This window comes from Zonotrichia albicollis, chromosome 3 (genome assembly GCF_047830755.1).
Source record: "Zonotrichia albicollis isolate bZonAlb1 chromosome 3, bZonAlb1.hap1, whole genome shotgun sequence".
Taxonomy (NCBI): Eukaryota; Metazoa; Chordata; class Aves; order Passeriformes; family Passerellidae; genus Zonotrichia; species Zonotrichia albicollis.
This window is the reverse complement of record NC_133821.1, coordinates 56,549,014-56,568,391: the sequence shown is the minus strand read 5'-3', so window position 1 is coordinate 56,568,391 and position 19,378 is coordinate 56,549,014. Positions and strand designations below refer to the sequence as shown.

The following is a 19,378-nucleotide window of genomic DNA, read 5'->3' as shown; positions in this document are numbered from 1 at the left end:
ATTTAAAAAGAAAATTTAGATTAAAATGTTTTATTTAAGACTGTGTCACACAAACTTGCAAAACTGATGCTCAAACATAGTAATAATTATTTAGGAACAGATAATAAATAAAACTGTAAAGAAATTTAAATGCAACAAATAAAAAATAAATTATCACATTGGTGAGTTTTATGTTCTTTATATATAAAACATTTTTATGTTTTTTAATACAAATATTAAGATAACAGAAATTGATAACTTTGGATTGTGCTCAAATAATTGCATTTTTTAAAGCTGAGGATTAGACCTGAAATTAGAAATTGAAAATAATATTTTTTGTTATTCTTTTCAGAAGATGGGGAAAAGTAATTAAATCTAATAAATAAAGCAATATACAAGCTATAATACCAAGTTTATCAATTACTGGCTTTCTTTTTTTTTTTTTCCTTTTGAGCTTGCCAAATAGCTCTGTATAAACTGTAGTGGATTTGTGGAAGAACAATACAGCCCTTACCTTGGCAGATTATACAACGGTGCCATTCTAAAGCAGGCCACTACTGCTCTTTTTCTCTGTTTGGACAGCAGCTTATGCCACACTGCTTTTTTGGACCGCTGAGGATGCTCAACCTGTTACATGAAATACACATGGAAAAATAATGTGGCAATGTCGCTAGCATCAGAAAACAGTAATATTAGTAAAAATGTTAGTTAACAGATAAATCAAGTAGAAAAGCAACAGAAGAAGAATAGATCAGAAAAAGGTTCTAGACAGAGTTCAAGCATTCAGAGAAATCACAGAATCAGAATTTAGAAAATAAACTTAAAGCAAAAATCTCCTTTTCTTGGTACAATATAGATATTCTTTTTCACTTCATTGTGCTTTTGCTATCTTTTATATGGCACACTATCATCAATAAGGCCATCTCTCAGGAAGCCTTAACTTTCAATGCAAAGAGCCTTCTTTCATTCCATCTTTTATGTGTAACTCTTTACACATGTACAGGTAAATTGTACTCACATTGCCTCAGACAATATTTTTAAAGAAATTTTCGTGGATACAAAAATATCTTTTATTTGTAATATAACATAATCAGTTACGATGGAAAGGAAGTAACTTCAGGAAAGAGTGTCAAGTACAAAGACTTAAGACTAAATCTTTACTGTGAAGTAGCACACACAGAATATACATCAATATTTCAAAGCACTTTAGCTACATTTCAGAAAACTAAAGCTCTGTCTTAAAGTATATTCTTTTTCTGCATCTTGGCTCTACAGTAGCATGAGATGAAATAGGCTGTGCTCCATCTTTATCTTTTATGCCTTTGGGGTTTCTTCTTCCACCTTTTATTCTTTTTTCCATCCCAAGAAAATCACTGCTGTGGTGCTGAAGAGCACCTGCATACATCTGTAAATAGCCTGACTGGATAACTGGGAACCATGACTGCAGCCTGTGCTACAGATCAGTCCTTTCTCACAGCCTATTTAGTCTCTGTGATTTATTTCACACATCTTCCATAAAAATGATATAATTTGATTTAACCCATGCAGCTGTTGTAGAGTTAAGGGGAGTTGAACTTTGGGGTGGTTTGGTTTTTCATGGGTGGTTTGTTTCTTTTACAAACACCTACACTCCTCTGTGTTACAACAGCATCCAAGAAGCCAGTGGAACTTAGCATTTCTACCCCAAAAGTCTTGCTAATTCTCCCTTGCAATAAAATCAAGCATTATATAAAAAAAATGCAGTGACAATTCTGATATTTATGTAGACTCAAAATTCAATCCAAATGTGGTTATCCAGTTTAGTGAAATACAAAAAAATATTAATAGTTAAACAATGAACATTTAATTAAACAGACAAAAACACTGCCATTCAGTGAAATATAGAATTATACTTGTAAGATTAAATAGGAGCAATCTTAAATAGGTTCTTTCTAGAAGTTAAAATAGAAAAGTAAATTATTTTTTAAGAGGAAGGACAAAAAAACATTCAATGCAAACATGTTTACAGTCACGAAAACAAGTGCCAGCACTACTAATTTAAAAGTCAGACAAATCCAAATATGAAAGTTAGGTAATTAGTAATATCTTCACAAACAATTATAAAATCCTCAATACTTTCCCAAAAGAAATAGCCTCGGCCTACGCAAGCAGATTTCTGAAAACAGTAAAAACAAAGAAGTTAGGTCTGCTTGGAAAGAAAACACAAAGAATGGACTGGTCATTGCTGGTGCAATACAGAAAACATTTAAAGTATATATGGAGAACAGAGTACTTGTATGCAAAGAGAAAAGGATTAGTCAAGACTGTCATAAAAACAGATGCAGTGCTCATATACTCATTAAGTTTTAAAGACACCAGATTTCCCATTTCAGTAACAAAAGCTCCTGAGAAACAGGTGCAAGGCAGCCATAAAAAAAAAAAGGCAGAAAACTTGTGAACAAGTCATTGTTTAAGTCTGATCAGAAGTATTGATCATAAATGTTGATCAGGATGGGAATCCATCCTGTTCTGTACTATTGCTGGATCATCTCAGTCAACTTTGATAAAACCAGGGTAGAAGAGAGAACCTTTCCCTCCCTCCCCTCATATTGCTAGCTTTTCTCTAGTCTTCTTTCCTCAGAGCAAACCTATATCCTTTCAAATCAGCACCCATTCTCCTCTCTTGCTCTCTCTCAGAGGCAAACCATGATTGACAAGGATTTACTTCCATACTTCTATCCCTTTTTGCTTGCTCCCTGCATATTCAGCAACAGGTAAAAATTAGTGACTCCTCCTTATTCTCTTCTACCAAACTGTGTAAGGCTGTTGAACTTGAAGCAAATCCATATCAAGGCTGGCCAACTATATGAAGAAGAGTTGTGTGATGCAACAGACAGGATACACATATTCACACCCACACACCTTCTGCAGTGTGTATAAGAGCACAATCACACATCTCTCAGGTTCCAATTGACTGAACCAGTGAGTTCCTGACAGTGAGGAAACTTCTTGACATTGGATATCAAAACTTTCTGAGTGAAACCAACTAATCTAATGAGAATACAAGAGAACCTTGGATTTTCAAATGTTCTTTGAAAAGAAAAAAAAAAAATTAGTAATATTTATATGAAGATAGTTTGTAACGTATAGTCTGCAACCAGCTATATTCATGTCTGCCATTAGGAACACCTTCCAAGTTAATGTCCTGTTTTTTCACTAAATGGAAAGAAAGGAAAAAACATAATAAATCTAAAGTGCATAATAGCTAATAATTCAAAGAAAAGTCACAAAAATAACTTATCAACTAGTCTTTGACCTGTAAGTTGTATCCATATAGAAGATTTTTTAACTTCATATTTTAAAAAATATGGAAAGGACACAAAATAAAAGACATAATTACTTAAGTAAAAGTTACTGTAGTTCAGGCCACATGGGAAGCTCATATATTAATGCAAAAACCATTAAATAATACAGTAGAGTTTTTTGCCAGATTCTGAAGCAACTTAAAGTTTCTGACAGAGTTTTTCAGAAAAAAATAACTCCTCCAACCTGCTTTTGCTGTTTCTTGAATGCAGCAAGAAATATATGACTTTTCCATATTGGCCAAACAAATTGTTGGAGCTGCTGCAAATACACTGCAAGACAGACATGACCATAATACTGGACTACAAAACACAGGATTAAGCATGTAAACAGTAGCTATCAAAAGAAAGAAAAAAGATTATAACATTAAATACAGCAGGCGAAAGTACAAATGAAAGGGTGAATACTTTTATTTAGATTAATAAGCAATGAAATTGGTAAAATGTGTCTAACCTGTTCCAGGTGAAACAGCACATTAGCTATATCAAGGACCCTTTCCACAGTCTTCTCTGGATCTGAGGAATCTTCAGTCCTGTTTGGCAAATCTTTGTAAAGTGCCATCTGCCATCTAATGGCGGGATCCTCAAGCTGCAGGAGAAACATTTCACATGTCACCAAGGCAAGATGTTCCAAACAGCTTAACTAGTAGAGAAACAGCTTCAAAGGTAAACTGAAACACTTTATATGGCTAACCTACACATTTACATAACCCATCCAGTATCCATTACACTGTGAGAACACGACTAATTTGTGCAATGCTTTGCAAGAGCTTCCAGAAAACATAAATTGTTTTGGGTTGGAAGGCAACTTTAAGGCCATCTACACCCAACCCCTCTGCCATACACAAGGGCACCTTCCACGAGAGCAGATTTCTCAAAGTCATGTCCAACTCAGCCTTGAATACTTCCAGAGATGACGTATCCACAGTTTCTATGGGTAACGTGTCCCACAGAACTAAAACACTAATAACCATACAAATAGCAAAAAATCATTGGTCAACAAATAGCACTGGCACCAGCAATGAATATAGTATTTGAGGAAAAGTAATGAGTATGAGGTACATAGACATAATGTAGTACACTGCCTTTCCCATTATTAAATGAGACAACACTAAGAGTTGCTGTATTAGTTGGGATTATTTAGTTTTCAGTCATGGAAATTAGTAGTATTGCTATTATTTACATCTATTTTAAAATTTTTCTTTAATCATTAGAAAATCCTCATTTTACTGATTAATAGATAAAAAATTAGAAGTTAATTTGGAAAACTGAAATTCAGATGCATTTGCTTATCAGCCTACAAATTATAAAGGACGGTAAGAAGAAAAACGGTTTCTATCAAGTTTTTCTCTTTACATTTCATTTTTTCTACTTCATTAACTTGTAATTCTCTGTTTTACAACCGGTGTTTTCTTTTAGATTTGTTGTGTCTCCCCAGTCCTTCTGCTGATCAAGACTAATGCAACACACTTTGCAAGCATTTACCGTGCCAATGACACTGATGACCCATTTTACTGAGAACTGTGGCCAGTGATCATTCCTGATTCTGCAGCTGCTGTTGCAGACACACTGGCCCAGATGGCCAGAGAACTCAGGGGCCAAACCATACAGATTTCTCTAGGGCTTGAATTCAACACTTACTTGTCTGAAACTTCTTTGTGAATCCAGATTTCAATTTGTGCCTGAGACAATAATGCTAATTCACCTCCTCAAAATATATTACGATACAAGGTTTACTGAGGTTCCAGGAATGATTAAAAACTTACACAGTCGTTCATTAATAGTTTATTACAACCTAGAAAGCCACATTTTGCAGGCATTTCTTCCACCTTTCGGCTTTTCCATTTCTTAACAACTGGCACATCCACAGTCTTTGTTTGAGCATTTGACTGGATCATCATGAATGGATAGTCCACAAAAGACTTTTTAATCACAGGTGGAGATGTCTTTTGATCTGAGGACTCCTCACATTCTATCAAGGTACAGCTTTTTTGTATAGGTAGTTTTCTAAGGGCATGAGTAGTTGGCATTTCAAGGTGTGAATTAGAATGGCTGGAAGAAGATTTTGGTGACTTGAGCTTCATCCATGTCAAAATGAATGCAAGTTTCATCATCAATTTCTTGAAATAAAAGGCTTGGTACTGAGTAACAGCATGCAGGCATGCAAGGAAAGGAAAGACAGAAACAGGGTGAAGACAAATGTAGACAAAGGTAGACAAATGCATGAAACAGATGCCATAAAATTAATAGCTAAAGATTCTGAAGGATGATTCTTTAACAGTGTAGTACTCCAAAAAGGAATCTAGATAAATTACATTTTAGCTCTTAAATGTAAATAACAGAATGTTAGGTGTCTGTGAGAAGAAGTGGTTAACAGCAAACACCATTTAAAGAAAGAATATTTCTATGGTTGGAAGCAAACCAGCCTTTCAAAAAGCAGTATTTTTCCTATATTTTGAAAGCCACTTTACACAAATACCACTATAACTAAGTTACATATTAATTCATAGTAGAAAATAATAATTTCAATTTAGAAGACCATTTGGCCCTCATTCCATTATATCTGGTTCAATTAGACAACAAAAGGGTAGTCTATGCATGATGGCATCATTTTTTGTAACAAGAAATATCATCTTGACTGTGTAGTGACTGAATCCTAATGACATCAGAGAATTATGGAATAAATTGTATTGTAATTTGTACATAATTACTGAATTTAACTTTAAATGTTATACTTTAAGTAACTAGCCACACACATTTAGAGTTAACTCTAGAATGTGTCACTGATAAATGACCGTTTTGTCTGCAGTTAACTACTTGTCACATACAGGTCTAAATCAGAGCTTTTAAAAGTTATTAAAGCAATATGTAAACAGCTGTAAAATAAAGCTAACTACAGCAGCAGTTTAGCTTTGTTATCTATGTTTTATGTCGTTCTCTTTCAGATTTTCATCTTCCACTGGGAATTCATTCAAAAATAGGAACTTCTACAGTCACTCATGAAAAGTTTACAATTGGAAAATCCAACAGTGTGGATTTTGGATTAGCTAAAATTACTTTTGTCTTAATTATCAAGGCACTGTGAAATTGCACCAATCTAAGAAATTTAAAAGAAATTTTGTTCTCATGTAGTATAAACAGAAGATGTAAGTTACTAAACAAGCACAACATTTTAATTGAAGCATAGGAAGCCTCTGAAGAGAAAGCACAGACCAAGGCATTAGGATGTATCATGACTTCCAGCAACAAAGGAGTAACAGACAGAAATTTCTAAACAGCAGAACATATCACTGAAGAAACAAAACAGAAACTGAAGTTAAAACAGGAGGGTAAATGCTAAACAGCAACATGAAATCCTAGGCAAGACTTGTAACTGCATGGCTCATAAAATTAAAATGTGCACATACTGAAAATGCCAGAACAGAAATATCTATCACTGTCACTAAGAAAACAGTACTGAAGTTTATACACAAAATCACCTCATGTTCAAAGGTTTTATGTTCATGGCAATCACATTGTTTAAGTACTGTTGCTCATTAAGATATTCAGAAACACTGCTTTCTTCCTAGTACTTTGCCTGCTTGTTTTCTGCTTCTCAGTATATAACAATATTTGCTATATAAGGATAAGTATTTCATGGTTTTAGGATTTAACCAAATTTTTTGCTTTTGAGTAAACTTTTCCATGTGCAAACCCTATAATTTAAAGCTACTGAAATAAACACTTTTGTCGTTAACATGACAGAGACATATGGAAAATGTGACAGAAGAAAATTAATCTTCACATATTATTCAGGAAGAACCATCCCACTACCAGCTCATCAAAAAAAAATTATTACTGCCATGGACTGATTGTAGTGGAATCTAGACTTCTAAATGATTCTTAAATAACAGTTCAGAAAAAAAAGATCAGATTTTCTAATCATATTTACTCTTCTGTGACCTTTTAATAAGCACAAAAAACAATAGTTTGGTTTTCTCTTGAGTTGAATAAAAGATGGGGAAGGGGGAGGAGGTAGAGGACAATCCTAAGTAAAGCAAGATCCATTGGTACGATTCCATCTTTCTTCAGTAGCAGAGACACATGCATAATTTTATTACACTTCCATATTCTGTCTTCTTTTTCTTTATTTGAAGCATTAATAAAACAGTTCCATTATGCTGGCCATTTCAAGACTTTTCCCCTAAAGCTATTCACCTGGCATTAATTGGAATTCAGTAACAGAAATCTATACTTTTTCCTAAAATGCCTTATTTTCCCAGGGCTGAAAAGCAGGAACCAAACTGAGAAAACTGGAGATTTTTGACTTTACAGAGTATGTCAAAATGGCAGCTTTCTTTTCATTTACACTTCAACTTGATACTAAGTAACTTTGAGCATTTTGCAGACTTTATCTCAAATACGAGTAGGTGCAGTTTAAACAGTGATAGAACTTCCTTGCATGTCCAATTTCGTATTAATGGTGTGAATGGAGACAGATTTGAAGGGCCATATATCATTGTATACAGTGCACGTAAACACACATTAAAGACCTAACATTTAATAGTTAATATTAACAAGTTACTTGACAGAAGAGAATAAGGGACTACAAGTTATCCTAATGAACCAAGGCAGGTTGCCATTATACAGCGCCGACAAATGAATTCAAAGGAAGAAAAATCAAATTTAAAAACTGCACATAGATTACCTTGCCCTGAAGGTGAAGATTACTACGGATGACATCTCGTACTTCATCTTCAGTGTCTTTCTGCCAATAGATTACAAATCATATAAATTAAGAATGGAAGGTAATTAGGAAACATTATGATTCATATAAATATCAACCTTGGGCTTCATAAGATGATGCATGAAACTGACAATGTGAAAGATTGAGAAATATATCAGAGACAAACCTTTTCTTAACCAAGCTTGCAGGATCAAGTACTGGATGGCATCATACATATTTGTTCACAGCAACACACTAAATGTGAGCCTGAATTCAAATTGCTAACATACATAGACAGAAAGTTTGACCAAATCAAGTCAATAACATGAACACAGCCTTTTATGATTTGAGTTCTCTTTTTTTGCAGAGCTCTTTCATAGCATCCTTTATAGGATTCAGTTCAGTAGTCCAATGGTCTTATAACTCCCTAGAGTGTATTAAGTATTATAGCTTGAGAAAAGGAGTATATTCCAAATTAAAATCAAAGTATTGCACTGTGAGTATATACCCAAAAGAATCACTTCTCAAACAGTCTATCCCTACAGAAATTCTTTCATTCACATGAGAGTGATTAAAAGGAATTAGTTATACTGGGCACAGAAGTTAGGAAACAGCTAGTATTTAATTTTATGAGAGTCACAGAACCGACTAGATTAGAAAAGACTTTAGAGATCAACTCCAAACAAATTCAACCTTCATAAAACTATAAAAAACACTATTTTGCATTAAACATTAAGAGGAAGAAATAACTAGTTCAACTACTGAATGCTATCTCTGTTCATATCCTGATCATTCTGAAATACATCCATACTGATCATAAGTATGTTCAAATTGAAATGTTTTAAGCCATGAGGAAAGTATGGAGATATCAACCATAATCACCCACTGTGCCCTTATAAAACAGAATTATAATCTTGATTCTCTCCATCACGCTGTAAGAATGAACACAGGGTGAAATACTAAAAAAATTAGATTACTAAATATTTTGAACTTTTAAAAGTGCAAAAGAGCACCTACCATGCTAAAACGATTTTTGGCCAGTGCAATTAGCTCCTGGTCTCCAGGAGCACAAATGTTTAGGCCTATTGGAAGCAATCTCTTCAGTGCTGCCACAATGAGAGAGGTCTGCATAGAGTAGCGGTCACCTTTTCGCTTCATCTTCTTCCTTTCCTGGTCAGAAACTGCTGCCTGCAGAATAAAGTAAAGATTAAAAAGACACCAAATCCAATACCAAATAAAAGAATTCTACTAGCAACTTTGTACTTGTCACTGGTTTGACAATTTCCTTATTACCTGTACAGGTGTGACCTCATCCAGGGGAACTGGCATTTTAACACTGCCAATATTTTGCAATGTGCTACTCAAATGACTGCGTTTTGCGTCTCAACCCAGTGTTTTCAATAGATTTCTTCACCAGACAAAAAACCAAAACCTAAAGCAAATCCCCTCCCCTAAAAAAATCAAACAAAAAAAATTTAAAAAATAAAAGCTGCCTCTCTGGAATCTTGGTTACTCCTTCCCTTCACAAAGATAAAAATATGATTACACTATATGATTATATGATTACCTTAGACATCTTAGATTTGGTGTCACTGATAAGAAAAGACATGTTGTTGATTTCATTTTGTACCACAAAGTTCTGCTCTTCCCTTTTGAAATTCTGAAAATATACAAATCTCAGTTAGAAGCATTTATATGAGTCCTCTATCTAAACATACTTTAAATAAAAGTACAAATTAAGTAGAAATCTGTAAAATTCACAAGACAAGGGCAGTAAAAATTAACAGATGATCAACAATGTCCTTGAATTTCAGCTTCGTTTACATTGCATAACTCAGGTAGTCTATGTTTGGGGATTTTCTCCGTGATAGAGAGAAGGAAATGTTTCTCTAGCTATGAAAAAGACATGATAAAGATCTCACCCCTCCTCCAATTCAATATAAAAATATTGTACATGTTTTCCCTAACTAATAAATCAATAATTCATTTTTCCCCATTATAACCTTCCACTATATTCAGGTACACAAGAAAATACTTAAATAAAATATTGTAATTATAAATACACAGGTGATTTCATTATCTGGCATCCACCTACAGTGTAATCACTTTTTGTGCACAGTGTTGTTTATAATAAATCTTACATCCAAATTCAGGCACAAGTACTGAAGTTTTAAGGAATCATGTTCCCCAGACATGAGACAATTGAAACTATAGCAAATAAAGATATTTCATATAGACAAGAGTCCATACAAAGATCCAATGCCTTAAAGCAATTTGATTCTTTTGGGTTTTTAATTCTTTGTGCTCCAGTATTCACTGAATCAGATTTTACTTAAGAAGTATCAGTATTTACTAGGTGTGATTACAAAAAGGCTATGAGGTTAAAATAATTGAAAAGAAAAAAATGGTAAGGATACAAAATGCAATGAGTTTAACACATTAAAAAAATCCCAAATTACAAACTAGAATCTGTAAGAAAAATATCTTTAATCAATTTACTATGTTACAAAAAACCTATCCAATTATCTTATTTTCTCTGCAATTTCAAAAGTATTAGAAATATGACTCATTAATATCTTCCCATCTGCAGTTTCATTTGTTGTTAAATGTGTTTGACAAATACAACCACTAAATAACTGATCTACCTATTAATAAGCCTCATTAAAAAAAAAGTATTTACCAAGGAATTACTTACATGAGATTTTGACCAGTAAATGAAAACCTCAGCCACCATGCGGAACAACTCTTCTGCTTCAGGATTGGGCTCTTTGAGCCATTTTGCCCTAAAATTTGGTAAAAAGGTGAAAAAGGGGATAATCCTCATTGTCTTAATGCTTTGAAATCACTTTTCAACATTTCACAAGGATACAAATCAACAAAACCAATAATATATGCTTTTAATCCTTTCTGGTAGCAGTGGCTTTTTGATGCCCTATTTCAAACCCTTACAGTCCTTTAATATCAATCCTAATTCTAATCCAATAGATCTGGACTGAAATTTTGTTTTGTTTTCTTCTCAAAAAGCCCCCAGCTCCTCCTAAAAGTCAGAAAGCATTAGCTTGAGCAACTGCAAGATTGTCAGACTGAGTAAAAGCCACTTTAATTCAGTGCTAGGCACATCAAGGGACAAGAGGCGGTATCAATAAAAAGGAAGGTTTTATGAGATTTATTGACCTATTCCTCTCCACATACCTGTTATAGTCCACAAATCTAATCAACAAAGGGTAGAAGGCATAGAGGTCCCGTGCCAAAGTGGTGAACTCATCTAGGATGAGCAGTTCAGCCTCCGACATGTCACCTCTGCCTTCTGCTCTTAGATGTTCTTCATCCGATACAACCACTGCTGCCTTTTTCTTTAGTTTATCCATCAGTGGAAGGAAGTGTGTCTTTAAGAGCTGTGGCTTCGCTTTACTTATGATGGGCTGGGAAAACACTATTTAAGGCAATGAATATTATAATATATATCTGGCCACAAAATATAACTAAAATCTTTTACCTTTTCCCGCTTTCTTGAAACTTACTTCTATGCTACAGAGCCAAATCCTGCCCCCATTGAAATCAGCAGAAGTTTTGCCAAGAATTAAATGTGGTCAGGATTTCACGAAGTCAATTCACTTTGTCTGAGGGCAGAAATTGCAACTTCACAGACTAAGGCTGCAAGATCATAAAACTTGAAACACCTCTTTACTGGAATTCTGTCAGCATGGTATTTGACTGCATAGTTTTATTGAGCAATGCCAAAGTTGTTTAATGGTATGGATGGATACAAATATAGCTACATAATGCATGCACAAGTTTTCTCAGCTGCTGGCTCCTGCTTTGAACCTTGCTTGAGCAAAGGGGAGCTGGAAAGCATGCTCTGGTTACTTGAAAACCCTTGGAAACATCTTGCCTGTATTTCTTCTGCACACTAAGTCTTGTATGTAGACACAAATGGGAGTGATTCAACTGATTCATTTCAGACTTGTCAGCACAAGATTTTTGAAAACCTACTCATAATAACAGTTATGTAAATTAGCACTTCAACTGGACCCATTGGTACCAAACCATTTGTAACATACTGATTAAATTATACAGAATTTTAGGCAGTTGCCACCTATTCTTAGAGTGCATTACATTGCTAATTCTCAAAACACTAGGCATTCTGAATGCTGCCATGAATAAAATTACTACTACAGTAAATACTGGAAAGTCATAAGTAAGTCTAATTGAAAAATTGAATGCACACCACTGAAGTGACTTTTCCTCAGAGATTGTAACACTGAGAATTAAAGTGTTTTAAAATTAATTTCAAGTGTTCACCAGATGATAGTCAATGTAACTATTACTAAAATGACATGAGAATTTCAACATTTCTTTGTAATGAATATATGTTAGATATATGCCTTCAAACCCAGGTTTTAAGGATCCAGCACTCATACAGAATAGTAAGGAACTGTATAATGCCTGCAAATTAAAATTTGCTATGTAATGAAAATGGGGCTAAAATACTACAGTCCTTGAATTTAATATACTGCAAAAGGCACATGTGTATATTCTGTGGAAAAAGAAATGTTCTAATGTAGTTCCTACATTACTTATAGAGAGATTAAAGCATACTGCTTACACTGTTTTTTCTTTATACTTGGTATTTCTGGTTCATCCAGATCTATATTGTTTAAAAATGTAAAAATATGAGTGTTCTTCTATTCCAGCTTTAACAGGGAAAATACAGAGAGATTCAAAGTCTCTGTGTGTGTATATACATTCTGAATATATACACACATTTGTTTGATAGTTGATTTATTTTCACATCTTACCTGCTAACCTCTTCATCCAGGCTCCTTCATCAATACCAAGGTTGTTATAGATGATTTTCAATATGTTACCCAACAGAGTGTTCATGTGCTCTGACGTCAAGGCTGTGCAACACATTTCAGCCTTGTCAGGATTGTTCTCAGGCCCATGCTCCCACCAGTGTGACATGTAACTACACAGCATGGGCAGTATGACTTCCATGATATGTGGCATTTGTGTGTAACGAATACCGGATTCTGCCAGTTCCACTATTTCTTCCATCAGCTTCATCAAGGAAGGAATGTTTGGGCAAACCTCTTCTACACTAGTTGGCAAATTGAGAACTGTTGAAAAAAAATACCAAATGTCAATAAACTAGGTCATAAAAGGAGAACAATTCTCTTCAGCTGCTATTCAATACAACTTCTCTTTTCTGTTTACATTTGCATCCTTGTGATACAAAGGAAACATACCCAACACAACAATAAAAAACACATCCTTTCATACTGTTGAGCAATAAACTGTTTATATGAACGGTTCTGTAATTAAAATTTCTATGTGAAACCTTCAACAATGTAAATATTGTGGAATGAATTCATAGAAATCAGATGCAGTTTTCTATATACAAAATAAACCTTAAATTTCAAAATCCCTTCCGGTGTAAGTTTTGCTGTTGAGAAAACAAATTGATACAATGAAATATCTCTCAACAATGCATCAGGTGAGACCTGGAATTCTAATAGAGCAGAAACCATTGCCTATCCTAACAAATTGAGCAGATTTGAGAAACTGATTCTAGAGATGAATATGTGATTGTAAATGTTTACTTTTAAATTCATTTGAATTTTTAGTTCCTTCCTCTGAAAAGGCACTGCAGTTGCCTTGATTTTTCGGCAGTTTCTTTCATCTACAAAAAAATCTCTGCAAGCACAATCTGTAGCTCCTGAATGTTTAACATACAGACACATACCATGACATACACAGGTATCTATAGAGCAAAAAATTTAGCCTACAACTTGTGAATACAAGTGTCTCTACCAGCATCCCACAACTCCTTGTTGTCTTTTTTGCCAAGCAGTATCTTCTCCTATTTAGAGCAAATATATTTTACACTGACATCACACAGTCTCCTTAAAGATTATGCAATTTTGGACAAAACATTCAAATTTCTGTTAAAAGTCATGACAGTAGAGTGGACATCAAGAATGGAATAAAAAGATATATGTAAAGTAAACATACATAATGTCACTGTAAAACATCTGTACTGCCCTTTATGGCAAACAAAATTACAACCAATCTACATACTAGTCCGCTAGTTTTTTAATTTATAAGGGCATAATATGCAATTAATACAGCAAAGCCATTTTTCTTCAGTTGCAAGCATGTTTCAGGGACCCAAAACTGTTTATATAAACTGAGGAACCAAAGCTCCTGACAAGAATGCTTAATTTTATGATCAAATATAGAATATCTGAGGTACTAAAAATGTGCAGTCTCTTCATTAATTAAATTCCAAAGAGGTATTTTGAGAATGGTATCTCAAAATTAACATATCAGTAGCATTAGGAACATATAATGATCAGTTTTACCAGACTGAGAAAATAAATTGATTAGAAAATTGATTTAGAAAGAAAGATTTAGAAAATAAATTAATCCATGAAATTACAAGAAAATTCTTGCATTATAAAATGTATGCAAAATCACACATCTTAAGGCAAGCAGCGTTTATAGTGAAATCATGTTTTCATAACCATGAAGTCAGTTTCTGAAGATACCTGCTCTATCTCTTGCATTCTTCGTATTGTAGATTGAGTAGATATTATGTTTGTTCAAATGAGTTTCCAAAAAAGCCACTGGAAATGCCCCTGAGAAAGCAGCCAAGCACTCTCCTAGTGCTGATCGTTGCCTGTGAATTAACAAAGACCATTAGTGACACACGTCCTTGATCACAGAGCCACAGAATGGGTAAGGTTGGAAGGGACCACCAGTGGAGTCAGCTGGTAAGTACTGACTGACCACACCTTGGGGTTGTGTTCTGAGATCAATGCATTTCAAAGAGAAGCCACGACATTACTGGGATCATCAACACAAGAACATGTAACTGGAAAAGAAGTCTAGCAACCCTCTGCTAATGTATGAATTATATGTAAAGACATAAAATCTCAAAGGTGGCCTACACAGCTTATAGAAAATGAAAAACATACAGGGGAGACCAAAGTAATTATAAAAATGCCTTCTGTTCTTTTACTTTCTTGTAAACTTTACTGACTGTATAATCCCTAGTAATAAGAAAAAGCTACTAGATAGAACAAGAGAACAAAATCAACTATCATTTTATCTAAGTGATATTTCACTTTCACTTAAGAAATAATGATAATCACTTTTATGCTTAGTCTAGTATGAAAGTCAAGCTCTTCTGTTAGTGGAAAATTGTTTCTAATGATCAAGAGCTCTGAAATTTTCTCACAAAGCCATTGCTTTAATATCTTCAACTATATGACATTTATTTGATAATCAAAATTCTTTGTGTGTCAAAATTTTTAAAAGCTTGTTTCTTGGAAGAAGTAAGTGATGCCCTCCCTGTCACTTCACTTGGGTTCTTCACATGACAGCTATATTAGTCTTTCTAATTTTCAGTTTAATTGATCACAGCAGAATTTAGAAAGGTGAGAAATCCCTAGCTGAGACCAAATCACACATGTGACAGAAATTCAAGAGAATTTCAACTCAGGAGAAACATGAAATTTCAAGTTAAAAGGAAAAAAATACCTCAAAACTGATCTTGTGATTTAACAAGGTTCATCCTGGGTCTACAGTTTATCTAGGTCTTGAAGATTTTATTCTTTATAGATCTAACTCATTAAACTTGATTTTGTTAAATCTAACTTCATTCCCATTATCACTCATACTGTTTTCTCCTTCCTTTTTTCCCCCTTTTCATTAGGTCTTCATAAGCACAACATACATCCATCAAACACCTGAGAACAGCATATGATTTTTGATTTTGGTGGCAGACAATCATACACAAAAATTATTGGTTACACTGATATATTTTGTCTTCAAAAGAAATCCTATATCCTTTATTTGCCAAACGGCAAAATAAATTAATTTTATGTCCTTAATGAAATCAAGGAGACCTGATTTTCCACATATTTGGGGTGTTTCTTTACTTAAATTTTGGTTCCAACAATTTTTCATACAGTTGCCTGTGATACCACCACCAAGTAAGCAAGGGTAGGTCAAGGGCTGCTCTGGAGTTATGCACAGGTGGATCTGCTCAAGAGTGTCACTTCCTAGACACTGAACTTCCTAGAGTGCTGCTGCCAATATCTGAAATTAATGCATTCTGTTTAGATGCCTTCAGAACAGTGCTAGCCACTGCAGTGCAACTCTTTCGTTTTAAAATTTGAATTTTTCTAGGTGTCTCTATTTTATGATCAAACATGGCTTACAAAGACCAAATGCAACTTGGAAGGAGGTTAGCAGATACAGAGATGTATAAAACAGCAATTGCAATGCCTCATTTACCTGGGTAACAGCTAGAAAACAAATAGCATTTTACAAGTGACAAAATTAAATTTCGGGTAATGAGAAAAAAATATACATCACAATTACACATTATAGATGGAAGAATATAACAACTCCCGAGCTGAATGACATAATTTTACAATACTTTAGTTAACCCTTAAATCAAGTGCTGTTCATTTTAAAGTCAGATAATATTATTTTTAATTTTTATTTTAATAAGGAAAAGTATTTTGAAAAACAAATAATGCAATATTTCAAACATATTATAGTACATGGATTTGCATTCCACTTAACATCTGAGCACATCTATATTTTCTTTCAAGATAGCTTTCCAATAATACTCTTCTATATTAATTTCTGAACTGAAAATTGATAATGCTAAATATAAATGCAAATATTAAAACCAGAAGAATTATTTTCCTGCTTACCTCTCAACATAGATACTCTTGCTGGTTCCTAGAGCATATAAACTGGCCAATATTCTGTAACAAGAGACCTGAACATCTTCCACTAAAGAGAAGAAGAAAACTATATTTACAAAGAGATTTTTCTTTGCAATACATTCCCAAAGAATTAAAATAAATTACTTCAGATAATAACGGAATTATAAATATTAAGCTAACAAATGCAATCCACAGAAATTACCCACTAAAAACAAAGTCTTTGGATGTCCAAGTGTTATACTTTTTCTCAAAATTTCCATTTACTTAAATATCATGTTAATACGTAAAATAGTAAACCTATTCCACTAGTAGATTAATTTTATAAAATTAATGGCATACCAACTCTTCACACATGACACCTTTACAAACAGAATACCTCTGTGCAAAATAAAGGCAATTCTGTTAAACAGATATTTAATTATTTTAATAACAGTTTATTTTTTTTTTTTCATTTAGGCACTGATAGCAGATAATAGCATGTACTTAATTTACACTTTAAACTTACAAAGGATTAAAAACAATAAATAATTATTCATTCCATACGAATACTTCACCAAAAGATGTTTTAACATTATCAAGTAATTCAGTCATAAATCTGTAAGAGTAACCTTAACAACTATTTGGAAAAATGCTTTTGTAATGCACTCTGCAGTAACAGTGCAACAAGCGTAAGTACCATCAAGAAGGACAACACTCCCATACATTCTTGCCTGAGATATCTTTTGCAGTCTCTCCTACAATGCTAATTTCATCCCTCAACATGCAATTAATGAAATATTGTGAGTAAAACAGGGTAAGACTGCATGGGCTGGGAGAGCCTACAAGATATTGTATCAAAGCTACAAGCCCGGCCCTTTATTGTACTGTGATTTGAGTTCAGATCATCTCAAGAGTTCAGTGTTTTTTACATTGTAATAGCAACCTGAGGCACATGACCCACCCATGGAGTATACTCTAACCAGTACTCTCAGGTACAAGCACCAAGTCAAGATGCTTGTACAAATAAGATAAATCTTACTCTTAACAAAATGTAGAGAGAAGTTGTGTGCAAGAAAAATTAGTCTTTCCACTGTGCTCTAGACAACATAAATAGGCCCTATTTTAAATAATTATTCTTTCCCAGTTCATGAATTCTAAATTTAGTGTTTTACACCAGTCCAGTGTATGTAGAATAGCTGATTAAGAACACCAACCTAAGTGATAAAGAATTCAAAGCTAAATATTAAATTCCCAAACATGAGATACCAGAGACCAAAAATTATACAAGGCATGAACATATTGATGACTGAAAAAGTGCTTCATGATGAACAAATTACTTTTTCTGGATACCATCAAAGTCTCTGGAATTTTACAGAAATAGCTCAATAAAATAAGTGGATGTTTACATCTCATTACTTTCAAATCCATGAATTCAAGTCCAAATTTTTGAAGAGTTCTTTTAAGGCTACTTTAAATTATACTTTTTACACGTTCTAAAAAGAGAAAAATGTAACTCGGTATTCTGTTCCTCCAAGTACTTCTCATGGATTTTCATAACTGAGTCACAGAGTTAGCTATGCAGGGTAGGATTTCCCCCTTTAGTGCCATCTGGACAGTAATACTTCTGTGAGTTCCTGAAATATATAAAATGTAATTTTTGTTCTCAGGCTGCAAAGTCTGCAAAAAATTGGCTGCAAAATTTTTGGTTCGGGGGAATAAAGGACCATTGAATCCACTACAATATGAACACTTACAGAAATCCTACATCCAGACTTTCATATACACTCCCTTCTCTGGTGTCTGAATCCTTCAGGATCTCCTTCCACTTCTCCCTTTTCCCTAGAATTGTCAGAATTTAAGAAGCCATCCAGATTCCCCTCTAAACTGAACTGAGGTGCATGTATGATGGTGCAACAGCATTCTTGTAGTATTTACAGATGGAGTAAGACAAAGTAACTTACACAAAGTGAATTCTCACACATGAAGAAAGTCACAGTAGATATATGATAAAGTTATAAACAAAATTGATCCTTCTGACTTTGTAATCATGGACACATCTGCTTCAATATTTATTCAGAGTCCACTAAAACCTGCAGACTGTTTTTGGTCAATTGTTGCAAATGTTTGATTAAATCAATAAAAATTTTGTCAAAATGACACAGGATTTGTCCTTCTTTAATAGAATTGAGAGTCTAGTAACGCTTACTGCATGACATTATAGATATTTTAATGGCATAGACATTCTGCATATATATATATATGATAATATGATACATACATATCAAATCTTCCCCAAACTGGTGCTGTCCAATATGCTCAAATAATGAAGATAGCACTGGCAGGAGAGCAACTGTGGTATAATTAATGATTTGTGTAACTCCTTTTGGCTGGTTTCTGCTGTGTGTAAACTGGCCTTGCTTAAGATTTTCCATAGTTTTCTCCAGATCCTCAGCAGCATTGTCCAAAAATGCTCTCAATGCCATCCTAACAGATTCCAGACCAGTCTTCATCACAGTCCTATTTATATCATGCAAAAAGAATGAAAAAGAATATTATGTTATACAAGCATGGAAGAAAGCTTAGTCTTGGATTATATGAAATAGATAATTGAGATCTGAAGAAAAATA

The 19,378-nt window shown here is 33.9% G+C and overlaps 1 protein-coding gene across 16 annotated transcripts in view; it reads right to left on the bottom strand.

Annotated features, from left to right (window-relative positions):
• The window catches only part of RYR2 (ryanodine receptor 2), a 384,087-nt gene that overhangs the window by 61,944 nt on the left and 302,765 nt on the right, over positions 1-19,378 (bottom strand). For 9 of the 16 annotated variants that reach the window (XM_074537518.1, XM_074537520.1, XM_074537517.1 and 6 more), the window contains 12 exons: positions 19,030-19,268; positions 16,758-16,839; positions 14,577-14,707; positions 12,825-13,145; positions 11,218-11,458; positions 10,721-10,808; positions 9,593-9,685; positions 9,043-9,213; positions 8,008-8,067; positions 3,775-3,909; positions 2,100-2,134; positions 494-607 (listed from right to left, as the gene is read on the bottom strand). In XM_074537518.1, coding sequence (XP_074393619.1) covers positions 494-607; positions 2,100-2,134; positions 3,775-3,909; positions 8,008-8,067; positions 9,043-9,213; positions 9,593-9,685; positions 10,721-10,808; positions 11,218-11,458; positions 12,825-13,145; positions 14,577-14,707; positions 16,758-16,839; positions 19,030-19,268 — 1,710 coding nt within the window. The remainder of the gene's footprint in view (positions 1-493; positions 608-2,099; positions 2,135-3,774; positions 3,910-8,007; positions 8,068-9,042; positions 9,214-9,592; positions 9,686-10,720; positions 10,809-11,217; positions 11,459-12,824; positions 13,146-14,576; positions 14,708-16,757; positions 16,840-19,029; positions 19,269-19,378) is intronic. The other 7 variants (XM_074537533.1, XM_074537522.1, XM_074537525.1 and 4 more) reach the window with 1 other exon arrangement.